Here is a 26,145-nt window from a genome sequence, read left to right as displayed (position 1 = left end):
TTTGATGGTTTATGGGACAAGTAGGGACCTAACGCTCCACCTGCATATAGCACTCCAGGATGTGGAGAACGCCGTGGGAGACTGGCCATCTGGCCTTTGAGAGTAGTGGCAAGGGTCTCTTTGAGCAAGTCTGGAGTGGTAGAAGGAGCCACCCTAATGATGCAAGCAACGTGGATTAAGGATCTGGTCTCTACTCCACTTTTTGGCAGAAGAATCACTTAATTGGCAATGACAACGGCAAAACAAAACACAATTCAGAGAAAGCAGTAAAATATATAAAAAGAGCTAAAATGCTGCTTAAGATTTCCCTGACCAACAACGGCAACCGTTTTAGAACCGACTGGAAGAGATCTAATACTGGAAATACATACACTGGAAACGACTTCTTGTGTTCCCTATGTCTGGGGCCCTTTTCTTTGCTAGACTTCAGATCTCTGATCCGAGCCATCCCTCTTAGCTCATGTCCTCCAGTAGCCTTCAGAGTTTCCACCGAGCCGTCCTTTCTCAATTTCTCCCTCCAGGTTTCCCTTCCCCAACTTCCCCTCCTGCATCGGACTCTCCCTTAGCCTTCCTTTCTCCCTCCTGTCTTCCTCCCCCGGCGGTCTCAATTCTCTCTCCCTCCCCTTTCCGTGTCCCTCACGGCAGTCTCCTTTTATTTCCTTACTTCGGTGACCGCCCCCCACCCCACTTCCATCCCCACCCCACTCCCCACCCCACTCCCCACAGCCTCCCTCCGCTGCTCAGCCGTTGGAGAGGGCGTGGCCCCGCGAGTAACAGGTCTCCCGCCCCACACTCCGCGGGCCCGCGCGCAGACAAAGACATTCCACAGCTCCCGCCCCCTCCACGCAGTAGGCCAGAAGAGGGAGGAGACACGTGTCCCGCTAGCGCCGAGTCACGTGGAAAAGGAAACGAACGGAGCCTGCGGCCTCCCGCGCATGCGCGTCAAGCTCTGGCCTGGCGGGCGCGGAGGGAAAGCCAGAGTCAGGAGGCGACTTCTTCGGACGCCGCGGCGGTGCGCAGGCGCCGTGGCCGGACTGGGGACTTTGTTCTCCGCGGAGAAACCCAAGGGCGGTGCCGGTGACTGGCTGCGCACGCGCGCCGCCTCATTTCCGGTGCTCTCTCTCGCTGGGTCGCTCGGGTCGGCTTCGGTCGCTACTGCTCCCGCTCTCCCACCCCCGCCAACCGCCGCTTGGGCCTCCGTCGCTGCCGCGTCGCTCTCTCGCTCCTTGGTTTCGCACATCCTCCCCGATGCAGCGCCGGGACGACCCCGCCGCGCGCATGAGCCGGTCCTCGGGCCGCAGCGGCTCCATGGACCCCTCCGGTGCCCACCCCTCGGTGCGTCAGACGCCGTCTCGGCAGCCGCCGCTGCCTCACCGGTCCCGGGGAGGCGGAGGGGGGTCCCGCGGGGGCGCCCGGGCCTCGCCCGCTACGCAGCCGCCACCGCTGCTGCCGCCCTCGGCCACGGGTCCCGACGCGACAGTGGGCGGGCCAGCGCCGACCCCGCTGCTGCCCCCCTCGGCCACAGCCTCCGTGAAGATGGAGCCGGAGAACAAGTACCTGCCAGAACTCATGGCCGAGAAGGACTCGCTCGACCCGTCCTTCACTCACGCCATGCAGCTGCTGACGGCAGGTAAGGGGGCCTCCTGGGTCCCTCGGCCATCCTGGGGCATGAGTGGCCCTGGCTTTGTTCCTCTCGCTTCCCGCCCCCTCGGGACCGAGGCAGTCGGGAGCTCCGGTGTCATCCTCATCTTTGGGAGCCTGGATTCCACATTCCCACCTCAACCCGGAGTGCGTGGGAGAATTTCTAGGCTGCAGTGGAGGCCCAAAGGCGACTTTGCGATCTCCTAGCGCTAACGTCTTGATGGATGGTGCTGAGCTCCCCGCCCCTTTCCCGACTCTTCCCTCCTCCCTCCTCTTGCGGCTGCCGGGCGCACAGATTCTTCCAGAAATTAACCTGTATTTCCCCCTTTCCCGAAGGGAAACCCTTTTTGATCGCGGGTGGCGATGAGCGCTTCGTCCGAGGTGTAGGAAGTGAAGACAGCCGGAGCGGGGAGGGACCGTGGGAGGAAGGGCCGAGGTGAGGTGGGGTGAGGCTGGAATACCCTGTCCAGCGCCTCGCTGTCGCTGGGGCCGAGCCGGACTTAGCGGTAACCGCAGCTTAAGTTGCTGGGAGGAAGGAGCGATTTATGGGATCGGAACTTGAGGTTTCCGAATCAGATTTCCGACTAAGGCTGATAAAGTAAGAATTGCTACTGAGCCTGAAGGTTGTCCTCTTTCATTTTACACTGTGTGTTCACTATCATGGAAGAAGGAGTGAAATAACCCTAGAGACAGTGAAATGGGACGATAGGGTCTCCCGCGTAGTTCACATAACGTTTCCCAACGAGATGGACAGAAGTTGAGAGAAGTGGCATGATGCTTGTACTGAAAGACTTAGTCTTTTTGTTGCTGTTTTTTTACATTTTTGATTCAGTAGTGAAATAAATTAGAAATGAGAGTCTTTGTTCTGTAGATTAGCGCTCTTTTCTTGATCAGCACTAGCCAATCACCTAATCGCTCTGATTTTTCCCTAAAGCTGTGTGACCTTCGCTTCAAGTTAAAACATTATTTTAATAAATATTTCTTATGATACCTAAATTTTAGTAAGCAAGTAAAAATTCACATCCTTCAACACTGAATGAGTAGTTGGACTCTTTGGGAAGGTTAATATAATGGGCAGTTCATTATGAAAATATTATCTCCCTCTCTTTGTTCTCTGTCTCCCAACACTGTAAGGTAAGGGATCTTTACCAGTGTGGTGTTCATCTTTTATATGCTTTCTTAAGATAACTGTCAAAAACTATTGATCCTTAAAAGTTACTTAGAATTTTCAGCCTTCCCTCACTGCTTAACTAAGAGAGGAGTGCTCTTTATTTTTAACCTGGGCTTTCTGGATGTATTTTTTTTTAAACCCAACTGAAATTGGAGAAGTGTGGTTGAGGTAATGTTGGTTTGGGATGTATGAATTCTTTTTAGCATGGGTAAGTGTTAGTATATGTTGAGCCTGGCTTTTAAGGTATTTCTGAATTATCTTGCGAGGGGATTGCAGTGAAGTCGCAACCCATTGTGAGGAAGTGAGACTTTGAGAAGATAGAATAGTAGTATTTAAGCTCTGGTAAGATCACATGGAAGGGGCGGGCGCGGTGGCTCATGCCTGTAATCCCAGCACTTTGGGAGGCCCAGACGGGCGGATCACGAGGCCAGGAGTTCGAAACCAGCCTGACCAACATGGTGAAACCCCCGTCTGTACTAAAAATACAAAATTAGCCTGGCGTGGTGGCGCATGCCTGTAATCCCAGCTACTTTGGAGGCTGAGGCAGGAGAATCGCTTGAACCTGGGAATCGAAGGTTGCAGGGAGCCCAGATTGCACCATTGCACTCCATTCTGGACAACAAGAGCTAAACTCCATCGCAAAAAAGGAGAGGAAAAAAGAACACATGGAAGAAAAATATAGCTAAGACTTCATGTTTGAGGTCTGAGCACTTTACATTAAATATTTAACCTATGAAATGAGAACTTTTATTATCCTCATTTTTACAGATGAGGAAACCAAGGCACCCAGAGATTAATAATTTGCCTAAGGTAACAAAATTAGTAAGCAGCATAACCAGGGTTTTAAGTCAGTCTACACACCTTCCCCGTTCCCTCACTGTAGTGCCTGCTGCAAATTATACTTTAAAAGTAAGCTATAATTGGACAAAATATTAAAATCTAGCTGGGGTGATAGGTGACCCAAAAAAAAAGTGTATTTGAAAGTATAAAAAAAAAAAAGACAAAACTTTGAGGGATGTAGATTTTGAATATAGACTTCTGTGTTAAGCAGATTGATATTCAGCAGCGAGGACAGTCGAATGTATTTGCAGACATAAAGATTCAGTCATCCATCTTTGTTTTCTGGAAGAGAAATAATTTACCTTATTGTGTTAATGTATTTATATACTAAGTAAAATGCTGTTATATATGTCAGTGTTCTTTTTCTTTTTTTTTTTTTTTTTTTGAGACGGAGTTTCGCTCTTGTTGCCCAGGCTGGAGTGCAGTGGCGCAATCTCGGCTCACCGCAACCTCTGCCTCCCAGGTTCAAGCGATTCTCCTACCTCAGCCTCCCTAGTAGCTGGGATTACAGGCATGTGCCACCACACCCGGCTAATTTTGTATTTTTAGCAGAGACGGGGTTTCTCCATGTTGGTCAGGCTGGTCTCAAACTCCCGACTTCAGATGATCCGCCCATCTGGGCCTCCCAAAGTGCTGGGATTACAGGCATGAGCCACTGCGCCCGGCCTCTTTTTCTACTTTCTACAACTAGTAAAATATAAGTTAGTGTAAGTGACTCAAGAATAAACATTTTGAATAGATTAGCAATCTGCAAAAGATCTTGGAGGGATAATCAAAAATCCATCCTTCAGAAGGATGGAAAAAGTGGAAAACATTTTACAAAGTCTGTTGAAACTTCAAAATAGTTAATTCCTTTATTTACAATATTCTCTAGAAATACATTAAGACCTTCCCAGTTCATTCCACAGGGCTAGCAAAACCTGCTATTAAAACTGGAAAATAAGGGCCGGGCCAGTGGCTCACGCCTGTAATCCCAGCACTTTGGGAGGCTGAGGTGGGCAAATCACGAGGTCAGGAGTTCAAGACCAGCCTGGTCAACTTGGTGAAACCCCTTCTCTACTAAAAATACAAAAAATTTCCCCGGGCGTGGTAGTGGGTGCCTGTAATCCTAGCTACTTCGGAGGCTGAGGCAGGAGAATCATTTGAACTCAGTAGGCAGAGGTTGCAGTGAGCCCAGATCGCACCACTGCACTCCAGCCTGGGCAAAAGAGCGAGACTCTGTCTGAAAAAAAAAAAAACAAAACCGAGAACACCTCTCCTAGGAATGTGCTCAAAGAAACTTATACGTGAGTACTTGATTCATAAAATGGTGTGCCTTGTTCACAAAATGTTGCAACTTGTGTCACCATTCATTGGCTAATGTGATAGATTTACAACAGAAAATATTTGGCTGGGCACAGTTTCTCATGCCTGTAATCCCAGCATTTTGGGAGGCCTAGGCGGGTGGATTACCTGAGGTCAGGAGTTCGAGACCAGCCTGACCAACATGGTGAAACCCTGTCTTTACAAAAAATACAAAAATTAGCTGGGTGTGGTGGCAGGTGCCTGTAATCCTGGCTACTTGGGAGGCTGAGGCAGGAGAATCGCTGGAGGCAGAGGTTGCAGTGAGCTGAGATATAGCCAACAAGTGAAACTCAATCTCAAAAAAAAAAAAAAAAAAGAGAAAAGAAAGTATTTGTACAGCAGTGAAAATGGATGAACTACAGGCAACAACATGGAGAAATCTCCAAAATCTAATGTTATATGAAGAAAGTACATCCCATAAGACTACGTATGGTATAATACTATTTCTGTAAAACAAAGCCTAGTAAGATTAAGCAGAATATCATTAAGTATACATTTGTCTGTGATAATGCAGTTTTGTTTTTGTTTTTGTTTTTGAGACGGAGTCTTGCTCTGTCACTCAGACTGGAGTGCAGTGGCGCGATCTCGGCTCACTGCAACCTCCACCTTTCGGTTTCAAGCAATTCTGCCTCAGCCTCCCGAGTAGCTGGGATTACAGGCGCCCGCCACCATGCCCGGCTGCTTTTTGTATTTTTAGTAGAGATGGGGTTTCACCATGTTGGCCAAGCTGGTCTCGAATTCCTGACCTGGTGATCCTCCCGCTTTGGCCTCCCACTGTACTAACACTCAGACTACCCGTGTTGCAGGTGTGAGCCACCACGCCCAGACCAATGCAGGTTTTGTTTGTTTGTTTGTTTGTCTTTAACGAAACTAAATGTGCTTATTGGCTGGGTCTGGTGGCTCATGCCTGTAATCCCAGGACTTTGGGAGGCCAAGGTGAGAGGATTGCTTGAGTCCCAGTGAGAGCTTGTCTCTACAGAAAATTTAAAAATTAGCTGAGAATGGCGGCACACACCCGTAGTCCCAGCTATTCGGTAGTCTGAGGCAGAAGGATTGCTTGAACCCAGGAGATTGGTCTTAGACTGAGGTGGAAGAATTGCTTGAACCCAGGAGGTCGAGGCTGCCTTGAGCTGAGATCATGCCACTGCACTACAGCCTGGGCAACAGTGAGACCCTGTGTCAAAAATAAATAAATAAATGTGCTTACCATATAGTTCAACAGTTGCATTCTTGGGTATTTATTTCAGGGAAATTAAAACTCAGGTTAACACAAAACCTGTACATGAATGTTCACAGCAGCTTTATTTGTAGTAGCCAAAAACTGGAAACAAACCAAATGCCTCCAGTAGGTAAATAAACTGGCACACCCATACCATGGAATGGTGCTCTGCAGTTTAAGAAAAAAAAAAAGGAACTGTTAATAAATGTAGCAACTTGATTGATCACAAGAGAATTAAGCTGAGTAAAGAAAGCCAGTCTCAAAAGGTTATGTACTATATGATTTCATGAATATAACATTCTTGAAGAAATGAAATAGTGGAGATGAAGACTAGATTAGTGGTAGCCAATGGTGAGAGATGAGGGAAGACGGTGACTGGCTATCAAAGGGTAAGGATCCTCACGATGGAACTGTTCTGTATCTTGACTGTGGTGGTGGTCACATGAATCTGATTAAATTGCATAGAACTAAGCAAACAAATAAGTGCATGTAAAGTTGGTGAAATCCTAATAAAGTCAATTAATTCTTAATTTATTTTGTTTTTTTTTTAATGAAACCTGTACAACAAATTTTCTTATTTTAATGTTAATTTTCTGATTGTGATACAGGTATGCAAAATGTTAGGGGGAAAACTGAAGTATACAGGATCACTGTTATTTCTTACAACTGCACATAAATCTACAGTTGCCTTAAAATTAAAAAAAAAAAAAAAAACTTTTTTCAAAGATGGATGCGAAGCTCTAAGCTCTAAATTGTGCACTAAGGAAAAGATTTGGGAGACCATAGTCGGTGTGGCAGAGTATTCTACTGTCCTGGAATGTAAACATTGAGCCCCTATGAAAGGGCTCTTAACAGGCCTTTGGGGGATTTTTTTTCTTAAACCAATACCCAAGCTTTCTATACCCATAGCCAATATTGTATATAATATATTGTAAATTTGTATTTTTTTCTGGGTTGCTAATCAGTAGCTTCCATCAAATTCTCAAAGGGACCCATGATTCCAAAAAAGGTAAAGAGCCTGTTGGCCTTGTGCTCTTGCTCGAAACAGTAATTTGTTAAATAGAACGAATGAAGTTGTTTCGTAATAGTAAGCTTACCGGACTTCTGATTCTAAAAGATGATACCAACAGAAACGGTGAGAATTACAAATTTGGGGATGATAAAGTTATGTGAGTTGTTTAAGGGAAGTTGAGGGTGTTAACAGTACTTCTTTTTTTTTTTTTTTTTGAGACAGGTTCTTACTCTGTCACTCAGACTGGACTGCAGTAATGCAATCTTGGCTCACTGCAACCTCTGCCTCCCGGATTCAAGCGATTCTTCTGTCTCAGCCTCCTGAGTAGCTGGGACGACAGGCAAACGCTGGCACACGCCAGCACGCCCAATTTTTAGATTTAGCTAGAGTAAATCTTTAAATCTTTAAAGGGTTTAACTAAACCCCAACAGGGTTTCACCATGTTGGCCACAATGGTCTCGATCTCCTGACCTCGTGATCTACCCACCTTGGCCTCCCAAAGTGCTGGGATTACAGGTGTGAGCCACCGCGCCCCAGCCAGTACATTTCTTTAATTTGGTTAATGATTATAGATCCCTATTGTGTATCAAGCATTGTTCTGTACTAAGAATTATAGATACTCAGCAATGGAAGGAATCCAGAGATTGTTAAACAACAGGCAAAGGAGAAGTGCTGTGTTTAGAAGTGTAGAACCAAGTATATTGGGTGGTCTAGAGGTGGGTATGAAATGAACCCTGACCTTTTAGATCAATTCTGCTGAGAATCTTGCTGTCCTAGAAACACTTGCTCTGGACACCTTAGAAAATCTTGACCATTATCTTATTCCTTATGTAAGCCATATCAAACGTTTAGTTGGCCGGGCGCGGTGGCTCACGCTTGTAATCCCAGCCCTTTGGGGGGCCAAGGCGGATTGATCACAAGGTCAGGAGATCGAGACCATCCTAGCTAACGTGGTGAAACCCTGCCTCTACTAAAAATAGAAAAATTAGCCGGATGTGGTGGCACGTGCCTGTAGTCACCAGCTACTTGGGAGGCTAAGACAGGAGAATCACTTGAACCCAGGAGGCAGAGGTTACAGTGAGCTGAAATTGCGCCACTGCACTCAAGCGTGCACTGCACTCAAGTGTGGGTGACAGAGCAAGACCCTGTCTCAAAAAAAAAAAAAGTTCAGTTAATGATATATTTGTAGTAATTTGTTTTTAGTTAACCCAGCCTAGTTGATAAAGTTTGTATGTAATTTTCTCAAACTTCTCTAGTATTAACATTTTTTAATACATTACATCTCTCTCTCGCCCTCTCTCTTTTTTTCTTACTGTTTTTCTTATTAACATTCTCTTTTAAAGTCATACACCAAGCATGTAGGAGAGCTGGGAATCAAACCCGCTTTGTCTAGCTTCAAAACCTGTGTTCTTTCCTCGGAGACGTATTAAGCAACATGGAAGCTTGCAGTCTGGTTGGGAAAAAAAAAAAAAGTAGGGGGTGGGAAAGGTTAAGTTATAGTAAAAGATGAAGGAAATGTCAAAAGGTTAATTCAATTTACTCTCTTTGGTATAAGAAGTGACTTGGGTTTAAGTGTCTGCTATGTCACTAATTAGTTTTGAGATCTTGGACAAGTTATATAACTTTTCTGAGCCTGAGTTTCTTCATCTGTCAAATGAAGATAATACTGGTTACAAAGACGAAGTGAGATAATAAATACAAAATTCCTGACACATAGAAGGCAGTGGATAAGATATGATTATTCTAAGTGGCCAGGAAACAAATGGGTCACCTCTTGTGTAGTTTACACCTCAGCTTTGTTTTCTGTGGCTCTTGGGACATCCAAGGTCTCCAGAGACCCAAGCAGAGATTACTTAAAGGAGTCAGTTCCAAAAGGGTTATCTAGAAAGTACTTTTGCCTGAGGTTGAACCATTTTTAGGAAACTCCTCCTCGATTTTTTTTCTTCCCGTTTCAGTCTACCCTAGCTCTCCGGGGAAAGCAAGGACAAGGAGAGACATACAGAGTTGAAAAAGAAAAGAGAAAGACCATCAGACCACTGAACATCTGAGACACCCATAAAGCCTCTTTATTACCTTTAGGCTACATACCAGTGTCTGAGGGTATAAATTGTACTTCCCAAAATTTTATAAAAATCAGCTCTTCCTTGCTTAAATAAAGTGTGCCCCCACAAACACACACTCATCAAGAGACAATAGGAAAAGCATGAAATTAGAAGAGGCCCAGTGTGGTGGCTGACGCCTGTAATCCCAGCACTTTGGGAGGCCAAGGTGGGCGGATCACCTGAGATCAGGAGTTGAAGACCAGCCTGACCAACATGGTGAACCCTTGTTTCTACTAAAAATACAAAATTTAGCTGGGCATGGTGGCAGACGCCTGTAATCCCAGCTACTCGGGAGGCTGAGGCAGGGAGAATTGCTTGAACCCGGGAAGCAGAGGTGGCAGTGAGCCAAGATTGTGCCACTTCACTCCAGCCTGGGCGACAGAGTGAGACTTCGTTTCAAAAAAAAAAAAAAAAAAGGAGAGAGAAGGCCTGAGTTTTGGGGGTTTTCTAAAGTTTTTTGTTAAATTTTTTTTAGAGACAGGGTCTTGCTCTGTCACCCAAGCTGGAATGCAGTAGCGCCATTATAGCTCACTGTAGCCTCCAACTCCTGGTCTCAAGTGATCATCCTGCCTCAGCCTCTCTAGTAATTGGGACAACAGATACACACCACCACACCGAGCTAATTTAATTTAATTTTTTTTTTTTTTACATTTTAATAAAGATGGGGTCTCACTCTGTTGCCCAGGCAGGTCTCAAGTTCCTGGGCTTAAGCAGTCCTCACACCTCGGCCTCCCAAAGTTCTGGGATTATAGATGTGAGCCCCTGTGCCCAGCCAGGCCTGGGTTTTTAATTCTTAATCTGTTACTTTAACAATTTTATGACCTAGAGATAGTTATTTAACCTCTTCGAGTTTTTATTTCCTCAGATGTAAGTAACTCAGTTCACTGAGTTATTTAACCTCTTTGAGTTTTTGTTTCCTCAGATGTAGGTAACTCAGTTCACTGAGTTATTTTTGAGGATTAGTGAGGTAATAGTTCTATGATATTTGATACATAGTAGGCATCAAATAAATATTCAGCCCCAGTTGGGTCAGGTAGCATGTACCTTTAGTCCTAGCTACTGGGGAGACTGAGGTGGGAGGATCCCTTGAGCTCAGGAGTTCGAGGCTGCAGTGAACTATGATGGTGTCACTGTACTTCAGCCTGGGCAGTAGAGAACCCATCTTTTTAAAAAAAAAAAAAAAAGTGGGCACAGTAGGTCACGCCTATAATCCCAGCACTTTGGGAGGCCGAAGTGGAAGGATCATTTGAGTCCACAAGTTCAAGACCAGCCTGGGCAAATTAGGGAGACCCCCGTCTCTATTAAAAAAAAAAAAATTAGGCATGGTGGCACATGCCTATGGTTGCAGCTACTGGGGGTGCTGAGGTGGGAGGATCGCCTGAACCCAGGAGGTTGAGGCTACAGTGAGCCATGATTGTGCCACTTATTCCAGCCTGGGTGATAAAGTGAGACCCTGTCTTAAAAAAAGAGAACAATGAAGTGGCCCCCCCCCCCCCCCGTTTTTTTTTGTTTCTGTGAGACGGAGTCTTGCTCTGTCACCCAGCCGGAGTGCAGTGGCGCAGTCTCGGCTTACTGTGACCTCCGCCTCCCGGGTTCAAGCAATTCTCTCAGCCTCCCAAGCGTTGGGACTACAGGAGCACACCAACTCGCCCAGCTCGTTTTTATACTTTTAGTAGAGATGGGGTTTCACCATATTGGTCAGGCTGGTCTTGAACTCCTGACCTCAGGTGATCCACCCGCCTCAACCTCCCAAAGTGCTGGGATTACAGGCGTGAGCCACAGCACCTGGCCCCCTCCACCTGTCTTGAAAGCTCAAGTAGCTTCTTAGTCTTCTGCTTGCTTCCTTTTCTTCCCTCTCCCTCTCTCCCTTCATCCCCTCCCTGCCCACTCCCTCGTTCCCCCTCTCTTCCCTTCTTCTTTCCTTTCTCCCTCCTTTCCTCCCTTTCTCCCTTCCTCCCCTCTCCCCTCCCCTCTCCTTCCCTTCTCCTCTCCTGTCTCCCTTCCTCACCCAAACTGGAGTGCAGTTGCACAGTCATCATAGTTCACTGCAGCCTTGAACTCTTGGGCTCAAGCGATCTTCCCCCCACAGCCTCCTGAGTAGCTGGGATTATAGGCATGTACCACTACACCCAGCTAATTAAAAAATATTTATCTATTTATATATTTATTTTTGGTAGTGACAGAGTCTCGCTGTGTTGCCCAGGCTGATCTCAAGCTCCTGGGCCCAAAGCAGTCATCCTGCCTCAGCCTCCCAAAGCACTGGGATTACAATCGCACGTGCTACTGTGCCCAACCAGTGTTTTGCTTTGTAGGTTAAAATTCGGATTCTCTTTTCAACCCTCTGTTTTATTTAAATGATCCTCCTCTGAATTCTCTAAAAATGCTTTGCTTTGCTCTTTTTGAGACAGGGCCTTACTCTTTCACCCAGGCTGGAGAGCAGTGGCATGATCTTGGCTCACTACAGCCTCCAACTCCTTATCTTCCTGTCTCAGCCTCCCAAATAGCTGGGACCACAGGCACATACCACCATGCCTGACTAATTTGTTATTTTTTTGTAGAGAAGGGGTCTCACTATGTTACCTGCCGTGGTCCCAAACTCCTGGGCCCCAGTGATCCTTCTGCCTCAGCTTCCCCGAATGCTGAGATTACAGGTGTGAGCTACCATGCCTGGCCACTGCTGTTCTTTAAAAAGTTGTGAAATCATATGACAGAAGGATTCTAAGATCTGACTAGTTCAAAAATAGAAGAATCCATGCTATAGAAAGGTCTTATATTATCACAGTGGTCTTTAAGAAATGAAAAAATGAAAGGCCTTAAATTCACAGAGTGTATTACATTGCATATAAACACACCTTCCTGTAGGAGTATAACAGATTAACAGACTTTGAGTTGTCTTGCACTGACCAAGATTTCTGGAAAGTGGTATAAAATATAGCCAAAAGTTCTAACTCAATGGTAGCCCTAGGAAGCACAAAGCGACATAGATAAAATGAAGTATCTAGTTTGTTCCACATTTCTTTTGTTGTTGTTGTGATGGAGTATCGCGCTGTTGCCCAGGCTGGAGTGCAGTGGCATGATTTCAGCTTGCTGCAACCTCTGCCTCCTGGGTTCGAGAAATTCTCATGCCCTCAGCCTCTCAGGTAGCTGGGATTACAGGTGTGAGCCACCACCATGCCTGGTTATTGATGTGTGTGTGTATATATGTACACATATATACACACACATATGTACATATATATATACACATATATACACATATATATACACACACACATATATATATTTTTGAGACGGAGTCTCGTTCTGTCGCCCAGGCTGGAGTGCAGTGGTGCGATGTTTGCTCACACTCACTGCAAGCTCTGCCACTTCCTGGGTTCACGCCATTCTCCTGCCTCAGCCTCCCAAGAAACTGGGACAACAGGCGCCCGCCACCACGCCCGGCTAATTTTTTTGTATTTTTAGTAGAGACGGGGTTTCACCGTGTTCGCCAGGATGGTCTCCATCTCCTGACCTCGTAATCCGCCCGCCTCGGCCTCACAAAGTGCTGGGATTACAGGCGTGAGCCACTGCGCCCGGCCTATATGTAATTTTTTGAGATGGAGTCTCGCCCTCTCGCCCAAGCTAGAGTACAATGGCACAATCTCGGCTCACTGCAGCCTCTGCCTCCCGGGTTCCAGCAATTCTCCTCCCTCAGCCTCCTGGGTAGCTGGGATTACAGGCGCATGCCACCACGCCTGGCTAATTTTTGTATTTTTAGCAGAGATAGGGTTTCACCATGTTGACCAGGCTGATCTCGAATTTTTGGCTTCAAGTGATCCGCCCACCTCAGCTTCCCAAAGTGCTGGGATTACAGGTGTGAGCCACCGCGCCTGGCCTATATATATATATATATATATATATATATTTTTTTTTTTTTTTTTTTTTTTTTTTTTTAAGTAGAGACGGGGTTTCACTACGTTGGCCAGGCTGTTCTTGAACTCCTGACCTCAGGTGATCTGCCCACCTTGGCCTCCCAAAGTGCTGGGATTATGCGCGTGAGCTACCACTCCCGGCCTGTTCCACGTTATTAAAAACTCCTTGGCGATGTTCTCAGATCAGAATTATGGCATCTTTGTTCTTCTAGGACTTCGAGGATTGAGTACCTAAGTTTTCCAGTCTGAGAACTTAGAAAGTGGTGTAGTCAAGTACAGTAGGCTCAAAAAGATTGATCAGAAAAAGTTTATATTCACAGCAGGAGAAAAGAGGTAGAGGTCAGGATCTGCCACCAAACAGTAAGGGTTAGGGTTAGGATTACCCTCACAAGTAAAGTGTTGAATGAAGCATTACTCTATTAATTGTAAGGTCAAATTTGTTTTCTATTCCAGGCAGTGAAACATAAGATTGTGAAGAGTACTGTCATTTACAGTTCTTCTTGTAGGATTAAAGGTTTTAATTAAGGATATTTACAGTTCGTCAGCAATTTTAATTGTCAGGAAACCAGAGAGTTATGTGCTCTATTAGTTCATGGTATAGTATAGCATCTGAAATTAGGCTTTTTAACAAATAAGACTTCAGTCTGAAATTCTAAATTCTATATAGCATGTCTGAGTCCATTACTTTGCTTCATCTATATATTTCAGAGCTGCAGCTCTCTCAACATTTATTTTAAAAACTCCCAGTGCGGTGGCTCACACCTGTAATCCCAGCACTTTGGGAGGCTGTGGTGGGTGGATCACTTGAAGTCACACCAGCCCAGCCAACATGGTGAAACCCCATCTCTACTAAAAATACAAAAAAAAAAGTTAGTCGGGCATAGTGGTGCATGCCTGTAGTTCCAGCTACTTGGAAGGCTGAGGCAGGAGAGTCGCTTGAACCCGGGAAGCAGAGGTTCCAGTGAGCAGAGATTGTGCCACTGCACTCCAGTCTGGGTGACAGAGCGAGACCGTGTCTCAAAAAATAATAATAATTAGTAAATAAATAAAAACTGTTAAGGGTATACATTTGCAGAACGTGTTTGAGGTAGGGTATGTTTATACTTTAAGCCAATGATTTTCAAAGTATGGTCCCTGCACCAGCAGTATCAGAATTACCTGGGAACTTGTTGGAATTGCAAATTCCTAACACAAATCCCAGACTGGGTTTGAGGCCCAGCAGTCTAGTTTAATAAGCCCTCTTCTAGGTGATTCTGATGCATGAAGAAGTTTGGGAACCCTAGTCTTAAAATTCTAGAACATGGGAATATTATGTGATATTCTATTACAGAGTATTTTCTGATATTTAGAATGTTCCACTGATTTTAGGGAGTATATGTATTTTAACTATTCTCAGTGAATCATATAAGCTTTCAGTTGCTGCTCATTCCTTGGGCACTTTTCCCTCATCTCTGTTAGAACTCCTGTTATAGCACGTAACTATACTTCATTGCCACCCCTATAGTCTGGGAACTCCAGTATATAAACAGTGAAGACAGAGACCAGTCTGACTCGCTCTGTTGTATCTCCTGTGCTTTGCAAGACAGATGCCTGGCTCTTAGTAAGTCCTCCATAGTGGTTAATGATTGTACCTATTATAGCTCTCCCTTCATCTGCCTCTCCATACCGTAGGAAGCACTCAAACACTTGCAGTCACTCAATGAATGAAGTTCCTTAATGGTAGGAAATCTTTTTTTCTTTTTTTTTTTTTTTTTTTGAGACGGAGTCTTCCTCTGTCACCCAGGCTGGAGTGCTGTGGCCGGATCTCAGCTCACTGCAAGCTCCGCCTCCCGGGTTCCCGCCATTCTCCTGCCTCAGCCTCCCGAGTAGCTGGGACTACAGGCACCCGCCACCTCGCCCGGCTAGTTTTTTGTATTTTTTAGTAGAGACGGGGTTTCACCGTGTTAGTCAGGATGGTCTCGATCTCCTGACCTTGTGATCCGCCCGTCTCGGCCTCCCAAAGTGCTGGGATTACAGGCTTGAGCCACCGCGCCCGGCCAGTAGGAAATCTTTTTGGTATGCCAAGTTTCTATCTAATGAAACTGTCTTAACCTGCGAATTGAAAGTACTTTTGGGTGATGATGGATATGTCTGTGGCCATAATGGTGGTGATAGTTTCATGGGTGTATACTTATCTCCAAACTCATCATGAATTGTATACATTAATTATGTATGGGTTTTTACATATCAGTTATACTTCAATAAAATGTTTTTTTAGAAAGTACCTTGTGGCTGGGCCGGGCGCAGTGGCTCATGCCTGTAATCCCAGCACTTTGGGAGGCTGAGGCAGGTGGATCACCTGAGGTCGGGAGTTCAAGACCAGCCTGACCAACATGGAGAAACCCCGTCTCTACTAAAAATACAAAATTAGCTGGGCATGGTGGCACATGCCTGTAATCCCTGCTACTTGGAAGGCTGAGGCAGGAGAATCGCTTGAACCCAGGAGGCAGAGGTTACGGTGAGCCAAGATTGCACCCAGCCTGGGCAACAGGAGTGAAACTCCGTCTCAAAAAAGTACCTGGTGCATTTTGTATCGTTTAGACATTGGCTGAATTTGGGCTAGATAATGGTGACGATACATTAAGTACTTTATGAAAAATTGCCTTTAGTTAGGCATATCTACATATTTTATTAACTTCTCTTACGTCACACAACTAGTGAGTAGCAGAGTAAGAACAAGGTCTTTCAGACTCTTAAGGACTAGTATCTAGAGTACTAATGTCACTGTGGAACTTTAATGGAACTATCCATTGTATATTTAGATTATTGATTTTTGCTTTTTTCAAGGTAAGATTATATTTTGTCTTGATGCAGATTTTAATTTTTTGTTTGTTTCTTTATTCTCCTTTCCCCATCTCACCCAATTAATTTTGTTAAATCGATTTAAGAAACATTTAAATGTCTCTATTCTCACGTGAGGCTTCAGGTGAGGTTAGAAGAGCACACTACTTTTATTAGAAGCAGGCTTTGGGCTTTCTAATCAACTTCATACAACTTTAGTACTTTCAGCTAGTTTCTTTCTGAAATTGGCACATTCATGTGTACTATTTGGTCTCACTATATGGTACTTCATGTTATTGCTTTAAGCAGACTTCAAAATTTGCTTTTATTTACCAGAGCAAAAATTTAAATTGTTTTTCCTATTCAGAAATTGAGAAGATTCAGAAAGGAGACTCAAAAAAGGACGATGAAGAGAATTACTTGGATTTATTTTCTCATAAGAACATGAAACTGAAAGAGCGAGTGCTGATACCTGTCAAGCAGTATCCCAAGGTAAGGCAAAAAGTGCCTTGCATCTTTGAGTTATCTTTATAGTTACGAGAGAGTCATGGACTCCTGGGGATTGTGATGCTTTAGAAACTTAAGCCTGTGAAGCTTCTCTTTCATGCTTGCAGTACCTGTTTCTGGCAATTGAAATATCTAAGTTCTTAACTAAACATAGTTATAGCCAGGAAGGAAATGTAATAATCTTTTTATTATCAAAAAGTTTCTTTCTCTAATGACTGCTCAGGCTACAAGTTCAAAGAAAAAAAAAAATAAAACCTGAAGAGTTGCTCTCTGTCAAAAGACTAACCTGAAATCTAAATAAAAGGAAATATAATACAAATCCTCAATTGGATGAAGTTAATTTTATTTTCTTACTAAAAGTTTACTTTTAAGTAAATGCTTTTTTTCTTCTTTTTTTTTTTTTTCTTTTTTTAGGAAAGCAATTAGTTACATTTAGTTTATCCAGCGTGCTATCAAAGGGTGCTATATAGTCTCTTCTGTTCTGAGGTCACTGCGTTAACAATGTTTATGTATGTTAAGGCATGCATAAACAGGCACAGTGGCTCATGCCTGTAATGCCAGCACTTTGGGAGGCCAATGCAGGCAGATTACTTGAGCCCAGGAATTCAAGACCAGCCTAAGCAACATAGCAAAACCGTATCTCTACAAAAAATAACAAAAATTAGCCTGATATGGTGATGTGCACCTATAGTCCCAGCTACTCCAGAGGCTGAGGCGGGAGGATCACTTGAGCCCAGGAAGTCGAGGCTGTGGTGAGCCATGATCATGTCACTACACTTTGGCCTGGGCAACAAAGTGAGAGCCTGTCTCAAAATAAAGTAAAAAATAAAATAGTAAAGGTCTTAGTGTATTATGGAAGATGGCCAGAATACATCAGAAAAGCCAAATTCAGGTCTAGGAACTGCCACTTTCTAGTTTCATAATCTTAAACTAATCACTTTATTAATATGGCTTCAGCGTCCTTCAGTAAAACGGGAATGGTATTACTCTACCTTTGCAGGGTTGTTTAAAATCAAATGAGGTAATTTATGTGGAGATGTTTTTATATAGTAGCATGTATATTTAGAAATCCTTTATTTTCTGTCAGTTCAATTTTGTGGGGAAGATTCTTGGACCACAAGGGAATACAATCAAAAGACTGCAGGAAGAGACTGGTGCAAAGATCTCTGTGTTGGGAAAGGGCTCAATGAGAGACAAAGCCAAGGTAAGCTCACATTAGTGAGGCAAGAGGACATCCTAATGCGTTCTACTTGCCCAGAATGCAGTATAGATGCCTTATAGAGGCAAGAATTTTGTGTATGTACAGAATGTGGCTCCTTTAAGTGTGCATTGGGTGCAAGAGATTATACACCAAGTTAATTTACTTGCTTGGCAACCCTGGAAGAGCCTAGGTGTGCCCTGGTGATAGTTTTCTTTTGGACTTTTGACTGCATAGTAATGGACAGAGCAGTAGCATCTTGTGCATTGGTAGGATTGTCTGGGAAAACTTGAAAGGGGAGCTGGATATACTAAAACTTAGTCTAAAGCAGACAAAAGACACTAAAAGGCAAACAGCACACCCCCTTTTTTGTAACCTGGAAAAGTGAGAACAATAGTGTTGTGAGAGCAGAAGAGTTTGAGGATTAGTTGGTTTGTTTTATAGCCGGCTGGAATGTGAGGCTCACTAAAAGAATGTATTCCAAAAGGAGCCATGAGTAATCCTGACTACAGAATCTAATGAGTCTTTTCCCATGCCATAGCCGCATATACTGTGTACTCTGTGACAAGAAACTTCTCACCAAAACAGAATGGTCTTAGCCTTCTGGGGTCACTTTATTTGATGAGATATGCCTGCTACAGTCCGAAAACCTATTCTTTCAATCCTCCTTTTATGTAGCCTAATGGACACGTGTTTGTTTTCTCAGGTCATTTCTTACTAGATGCATATAGTTAGGGCTGAAGTGTGTTGTTCTAGCTAATGAGATTTACATGAGCTTTTCTTCTCTCTGTCCTGACTTCTTTCTTCCCCTAGCACTCCCTAGACCATATAAGCAGATAAGCAGAGCTCGTGGTGATTAACAGCTCTACCTGAGATTTAAAAACAAATGCTTGGCACACAGCTATTATCTGAATAGAGACTAGAATTAAGTTTTTCTTCTTTATGCTTTTAGTAAGAGCTCCAGTGGATATCTCAGGGATTTAAGATGACAATTAACTGTTAGCAGCAGACCATGTGCAAGTTTAGCAGGCTGTGCAAATTACTGTTCTTCAGAGCTTGTTTCACTTTTTTTTTTTTCTTGAGACGGAGCCTTGCTCTTGCCCAGGCTGGAGTGCAGTGGCGCAACCTCCAACTCCCGGGTTCAAGCGATTCTCCTGCCTCAGCCTCCTGAGTAGCTGGGATTACAGGCAAGCACCACCATGCCCGGCTAATTTTTGTATTTTTAGTAGAGGTGAGGCTTCATCACGTTGGTCAGGCTGGTCTGGAACTCCTGACCTAGTGATCCGCCCACCTCGGCCTCCCAAAGTGCTGGGATTACAGGCATGAGCCACCATGCCTGGCTGCTTGTTTTACTTTCTTAAACTTTACTGTTTTTCTTTCTTTTTTTTTTTTTTTAATTCTTCTCAGCTCATACCAATTAAACTTTACTGTTAGTTTAATTAGACATTGGGGATATTTCTTGCTGTTCCTTTGGCTTAGAGGTAAAGGTGTTGTTTTCTCCCTAGTCCATGTGGTGTGACGTTTCTCTGCATTTTTCCATAGGAGGAAGAGCTGCGCAAAGGTGGAGACCCCAAATATGCCCACTTGAATATGGATCTGCATGTCTTCATTGAAGTCTTTGGACCCCCATGTGAGGCTTATGCTCTTATGGCCCATGCCATGGAGGAAGTCAAGAAATTTCTAGTACCGGTAAGGAAATCCATATCCTGTGTCTTCTGAGCAAAAGAGAACTGGGATCTTATGCTGTTGTGAAGGTAGGGTTTCTTAACTAAGGTCTCTGCATAACCTGTATGTATACCAAATTCTGCATTTATGTTCATTTTCCTGCGGTAGTTCATTGCTTGTACCTAGTTCTCCAAGCATTATGCTCCAAGGCCACTCTGTCCCTCCTTGTCTAATGTGGTAGTCATTGTGTACCGGTATCTGTTGTCAGTATCTCGGGTCCACAATGTGCCTGCATTCTGATACTTGGTTAACTACGGTTTAACAGGGTCTTCACCTAGCTGAGTATTTTGGTAGTAGTGTGGAACAAGGAGATTGTATTAAGAAGGTGACTAAGGTGCGTCCCTGCACTCAAGAAGTTTATGCTGTAGAGAGTAGAGGCTAGCAGCAAGAAGCTTATAACATCTAGTGTTACTGAGTTAAATTCTGAGCACACTCAGGGATTTCTTTCCTGGAGGAGTTTGCTGAGGATGAGTTTGGTTTGGAAGAGGTTGACTGTTGATGTTTCACAGATTGGTGAGCAGCTTTTTTCAGACTATAACTGAGGACTAGATAGAGATAGGACAGGCCAGTTTATCTATCTTGCTTATTACTATCTTTAAATACTTGGTTGGAACGTTACTTTGAATAAATAGGAAATGGTACTGTTTTTGCCTTTTAGCAAGGCCAGGTGGTTGTCAGAGTTAACATACTACTGTTGAATATTTAATAACAAGGATGAATCTGGAAGCTTATGAAGGATTTGGAATATTATTCAACTAGAATTGAGTAAGTGTCATGTGTTCATCAGAAAACTGAGAGGTGGTAAGATACAGTCCTTGGTTTTCTTGAATGTTAAATGAGGGAGTTGGAACTAAATGTAGTGTCAGAGGATGTGAAAATTGATAGAGCAAAAATTTATAGGCAGTGTGGGCCGGACACGGTGGGTAACGCCTATAATCCCAACAATTTGGGAGGCCGAGGTGGGCAGATCACCTGAGGTCGAGAGTTCGAGACCAGCCTGACCAACGTGGTGAAACCCCGTCTCTACTAAAAATTAGCTGGGCGTGGTGGCGCCCAGCTACTCAGGAGGCTGAAGCAGGAGAATCGCTTGAACCCAGGAGGCAGAGGTTGCGGTAAGCCAAGATTGTGCCATTGGACTCCAGCCTGGGCAACAAGAGTAAAACTCCTTTTCCAAAGAAAATAAAAATTTCAGGCATTTTGTACCCGTAATGCTGAACTCCAAGGATGCCAACAGTCTCAAATGTCTTCGCAGCTGCTTTGCTTTCAAGTACCTCATCTTCATTAGAATGTTCGACGTGAAACAGACCATTTGACATATCCTAGAGAAAAACACAGCTGGTTAATCTTACTCAAGGGAATTCTTTTTACTCTTTTTGGGGTGTTCTATTGATCACCCAAGCATTCAATTTCCAAAGGACTGCAGAGGGAATACCCATCTTCTCTCTTTATTGTTAGTCTCCCTCATATTCCTCAGAAGGCTTAGGTTTATGAGGCTTCCATGTAAGTGAATCTTTTGAAAAAGATGCCTGCCGGGGAGATGGGGGTTTCCTCAGTGTTGCTGTGGTAGTTGGAGGAGTCTGAGGAATGGTCTGGCATTAGTTACTTGATTCTCCAAGGTGTGAGTCTCAAGCAGCAGTAATGTGTAAGGTAGGAGGAGCCAGACAATTGAGGGGGGCATCAAAGACTAGCATCATCTATGGAAACTGTATACATCTGGGATGTGTAAAAATGCATGAAGTATTAAGACTGAATGGCTCTCAACAGGAAGTGTGAAAAGATTTGCAAATGGCATTTGGCTTGATTTTTCCCTCTTGTGGAGGAAAAAAAAGTGAGATTATTTTTGCATCTGTGACCAGAGCCCTCCATTTTCCCCTTAGAATAATTAATTATACCAGTAATGCCTCACAGTGCAGTAGAAAGAGCACTGGACCATGTATATCTGTCTCTGTATGTCTTCCTGGACAGGTTATCATTTCATTTTTCTGAACTTCAGGTTTTTCATCCAAACATTTCTTAAATATCTGTCAGATGTCTGATACTATGCTTCGGTGTAAAGTTACAAAAATGGCTCCTGAAGAGCTTACAGTTTAGTGACAGACAATTCTAAAATGATGTGGTAAGTGCTTGCATGTAGGGAATTACGTGGTACTTTGAGAAAAGAGGAGTTGTAGGAATGGCATCAAGAGAAGGTTTTTCAAGAGACACTTATTTAGACAAGTCTTACAAGGATGAGTTAAGAATCCCTCAGGTGGACAAAAAAGACAGTATAAGGACAAAAAAGCCTGTTGATCCAACACCTAGATTTTGAGACACGTAATTCTGAATTCACATCTAGAGTCTGCCATTTATTAGCTGTATGTTCTTAAGCTGGTTGATGTATACTCTTTGAGTCTGTTTTCTTAACTGTAAAATGTGGAGATCTGCCTACTTCAGGGACATTTTGAAGATAAAACTGAAAAGTCTATATAAAGTTTATTATATGGAGCCAAGTGCATACAGCTCCATTAATGGTAGTGGCTTTTATTATTCCAGGAAGAGGAAACTATTTGCAAAGAATGGATATGTAAGAGTATGCCAGGCTCTGAACTACAAGTTGTTCAGTCTGGCTTGTGGGGAGGTTATATATATAGAACGAATGGAAGTGATCCAGAGAGCTAGGCAGGGAGCACATTATGAATAATGAGGAGTCTGCCGTCAAGACTTTTCTCGGCCGGGCACGGTGGCTCAAGCCTGTAATCCCAGCACTTTGGGAGGCCGAGACGGGCGGATCACGAGGTCAGGAGATCGAGACCATCCTGGCTAACACGGTGAAACCCCGTCTCTACTAAAAATACAAAAAAAATAAGCCGGGCGAGGTGGCGGGCGCCTGTAGTCCCAGCTGCTCGGGAGGCTGAGGCAGGAGAATGGCGTAAACCTGGGAGGCGGAGCTTGCAGTGAGCGGAGATCTGGCCACTGCACTCCAGCCTGGGCGACAGAGCCAGACTCCGTCTCAAAAAAAAAAAAAAAAAAAAAAAGACTTTTCTCAAAGAGGTGACAGGTAGGGTGCCATTTGACTTCAGATAATGAATGATGTGAGACCTCATCTGGGCTCTCAAAGCTGTTCTTAGAATTCAAGGCTCCCATGGGCCGGATGGTTTCTCAGTGGAAACTGTAGATATTACACAATACTCGTATCTTTCATTCCCAGGACATGATGGATGATATCTGCCAGGAGCAATTTCTAGAGCTGTCCTACTTGAATGGAGTACCTGAACCCTCTCGTGGACGTGGGGTGCCAGTGAGAGGCCGAGGAGCTGCACCTCCTCCACCACCTGTTCCCAGGTAAAAATAATGGAGACACCCAGAAATAAGATGTAAATTTGACTACTAGTATCATCTCTTTTAGTGGTGCTCTTATGTCTCACTTAGGAAGGTTCTCAGGATTTGTACGTTGCATCAAGAATAGAATTCTACAACCAGACATGATGGCTCACGCCTGTAATCCCAGCATTTTGGGAGGCTAAGGCAGGCAGATCACCTGACATTAGGAGTTTGAGACCGGCCTGGTCAATGTGGCGAAACCCAGTCTCTACTAAAAATACAAAAATTAGCCGGGTGTGGTGCTATACACCTGTAATCCCAGCTACTCAGGAGGCTGGGGCAAGAGAATTGCTTGAACCCAGGAGACAGAGGTTGCAGTGAGCCAAGATCATGCCACTGCGCTCCAGCCTGGGTGATAGAGCAAGACTCCATTTCAAAAAAAAAAAAAAAAAAGAGTTCTAGCTCTTGGGCACTTTGACGATAGCCAAGTGCTGCAGTCTAGCTGAAACTTTTGGTCTTCTAATTTTGGACAATCCTAGCATTTTTTAATGGTCTGACTTTAAAATTCTACCTTTTGTGACTGACCTTTATGGAGTATTCAGACTCTCCAGACCTACCCAAGGCAGTGCAGTGATGAACTGGTCCACTGTAGGACCTGGGGGATCTTGCAGTGTGGGTCCTTTACCCTGTACATTCCTCCGTGCTTTAATAATAGTTAACGCTTCATGAAATCTGCTTAACTCCAGAATTTATAAACAAATCAGAACATAAAAGTCTGTTTATAAAAAGCTCCATTTAAAATAAACTTTCATTTTGTAGGGGCCGTGGTGTTGGACCACCTCGGGGGGCTTTGGTACGTGGTACACCAGTAAGGGGAGCCATCACCAGAGGTGCCACTGTGACTCGAGGCGTGCCACCCCCACCTACTGTGAGGGGTGCTCCAGCACCAAGAGCACGGACAGCGGGCATCCAGAGGATACCTTTGCCTCCACCTCCTGCACCAGAAACATATGAAGAATATGTAAGAAATTTGAACAATGTGCCCTTTCCCAATACCTAGAAGGCTGCCAAAGGAAATTGAATGACAGGGCCTCGGTCCTTTTTGTGGGTGTCATGGGCTGCCTGTAAGATTTGCAATCTGCCCTCTTCTCTTGCAGTGAATGTTGAACTATTAGAAGATTTTTCCATTTTACGCATGGTTTTACTATAGGCCTGTAGATTAAACAAGAAATAAGATGTACCTTAATGTAGTGTTTTATAATGAATTTCTTACTACTAGTACTGATAATACTAAAGTTCGATTTTGTACTTCCTGCCCACACTTGTTCTATGGCATATTGTATTTGTTTGGGTTTTCTTTGTTTAGTAACCCTTTCTTTTTTGGCTATCCTACAGTTAGGCATTAACATTTTGGAGGGAAATGTCATGTCCTCTTAATTCAGAAGCCTGCCTACTCCCATGGGATGTAATTACCTTTCCTACTCTATGATTTTGATCTTTTATTTCTTTTTTTTTTTTTTTTTGGTTGGTGTTGTTCTAGGGATATGATGATACATATGCAGAACAAAGTTACGAAGGCTACGAAGGCTATTACAGCCAGAGTCAAGGGTGAGTCAGGCAGTATAAGCACTGTTTTGTGTCCTAAGGATGGATGGAGGGAGTTGGAGGAACAGAGAGATTTAGACAGCACAACCCTGAGGAGCAGAATGGTTCACCTTTTGAGGATATCTCCTGTGCAACCCCCACAACTCTGACTGGTCTTGAACTTGAGTTCAAGCAGTCCTGCCACTTTAGCCTCCCTAGTAGCTGGGGTTACAGGTGCATGCCACCATGCAGTGCTTTCCTCTGCTTTTGACATCTGTGAAGCACACACTTAGATTTGTAAATTTGGATAACTGAACCTTAAATTTTAATTTAGAACCTGAGAGTAACAGATGAAAAATTTCCAAGCTGTGACTACATGGAAACAAGGAGAAATGCCTTTACATTATTTTGATTTATTATTTTAAAATATCAAAACCACATTAAAGTTGATAAAATTTTACAAGAAACTTGAATTCCATTACCATAACTTAGATTCTTTTCTGCATTTCTCTTTAAGACTATTTCCTTGTGTGTCCATATATATAGCTTACCTGTGAATTGATTGAAAAAGAGTCCCAGAATTCTACGGCAGTGATAAGACAGTTCTTTTTTCCTTCTGGTGAGCCCTATGAGTACATGTATATGTATGCTATATTAAAAGGGTCGATTTAGGATTGTGCTTTTTCACTTTATATTCTGTGGTATCCATTTTTCTTTGCAGTAGTTGTCATAATTATTTTATAAGTACATAGTATATACATATATTGGAAATATTTTGTGGTTTAGGGATGGGGCAGAATAAGTATTTTCCTGTATTAATACACATAGTAAAATGACTGAAATGTGGAAGTATTTGAGAGAAAGGTGAAACTAAAACATAGTTACTCTGTAGCTTCCTAACACTCTGTCTTTGGCTTTCAGGGACTCAGAATATTATGACTATGGACATGGGGAGGTTCAGGATTCTTATGAAGCTTATGGTATGTCTTTATCTCTGTGGTGGGGCAGAATGTACAAGTAAGTGCCTGGGAGAATGCTGGTGACTCAAGTATTGAGAGTCAGGCAAACACACCTAAGGATAAACCTTTAGAAGGCCAAGATTTTGCTAGATGTGACAGTGAGAGTTCCACGGTGCTTCAATTTTGCAGTACATGGTAAAAAGAGGGACTGCTAAAGTGAGGTGGGGTATCGCTATTCTTGGAAGGGTAGTGTGTGTCTTAAACGAGGGCTCAAGACCAGCTTGGTCTGATTGGAGCAGCAGACTTATAAGCTAATGTTGATTTTTTTCTACTTTAGGCAGGGAAATAGCTAGACCTGGGTTGTATTTCTGGGCCTTTGCTGCCAATATCTAGGCCACTTTGGTAGATAACAAGAACTTAATCATACACAACTGTACTCATCTACCCCATTTCATTAAAAAAATAAATTTAGATCTAATTGAAAAGAATGTCATTGTAAAGGAGATGTCAGCTGAAAGGGACCTAGATGGCAAGCAGCTAGCCAGACCAGGTTTGGGGGGCAAGAATAGTATTAGGGCCAGGCGTGGTGGCTCATGCCTGTAATCCCAACACTTTGGGAGGCCGAGGTGGGTGGATCACCTGAGGTAAGGAGTTCGAGACCAGCCTGGCCAAGATGGTGAAACCCTGTCTCTACTAAAAATAGCAAAAAATTAGCCGGGCGTGGTGGCAGGCACCTATAATCCCAGCTACTCGCGAGGCTGAGGCATGAGAATCACTTGAAGCTGGGAAGCGGAGGTTGCAGTGAGCTGAGA

The 26,145-nt window shown here is 43.9% G+C and overlaps 1 protein-coding gene across 4 annotated transcripts in view; it reads left to right on the top strand.

The window, feature by feature from the left end:
• Nucleotides 1-1,114: 1,114 nt before the first annotated feature.
• The window catches only part of KHDRBS1 (KH RNA binding domain containing, signal transduction associated 1), a 46,530-nt gene continuing 21,499 nt past the window's right edge, over nt 1,115-26,145 (top strand). For all 4 annotated transcript variants that reach the window (XR_006693216.3, XR_006693217.3, XR_006693218.3 and 1 more), the window contains exons 1-8: nt 1,115-1,630; nt 16,428-16,552; nt 17,655-17,771; nt 19,308-19,454; nt 22,678-22,811; nt 23,610-23,811; nt 24,331-24,398; nt 25,296-25,354. Coding sequence is in view for 1 of the 4 variants with exons in the window: in XM_015451164.4 (XP_015306650.1) it covers nt 1,249-1,630; nt 16,428-16,552; nt 17,655-17,771; nt 19,308-19,454; nt 22,678-22,811; nt 23,610-23,811; nt 24,331-24,398; nt 25,296-25,354 (1,234 nt within the window). In the remaining 3 variants the exon portion in view is untranslated. The remainder of the gene's footprint in view (nt 1,631-16,427; nt 16,553-17,654; nt 17,772-19,307; nt 19,455-22,677; nt 22,812-23,609; nt 23,812-24,330; nt 24,399-25,295; nt 25,355-26,145) is intronic.

This window comes from Macaca fascicularis, chromosome 1 (assembly GCF_037993035.2).
Source record: "Macaca fascicularis isolate 582-1 chromosome 1, T2T-MFA8v1.1".
Classification (NCBI taxonomy): Eukaryota; Metazoa; Chordata; class Mammalia; order Primates; family Cercopithecidae; genus Macaca; species Macaca fascicularis.
The sequence above is the reverse complement of the archived record's forward strand: the minus strand, read 5'-3'. Positions and strand labels throughout refer to the sequence as shown.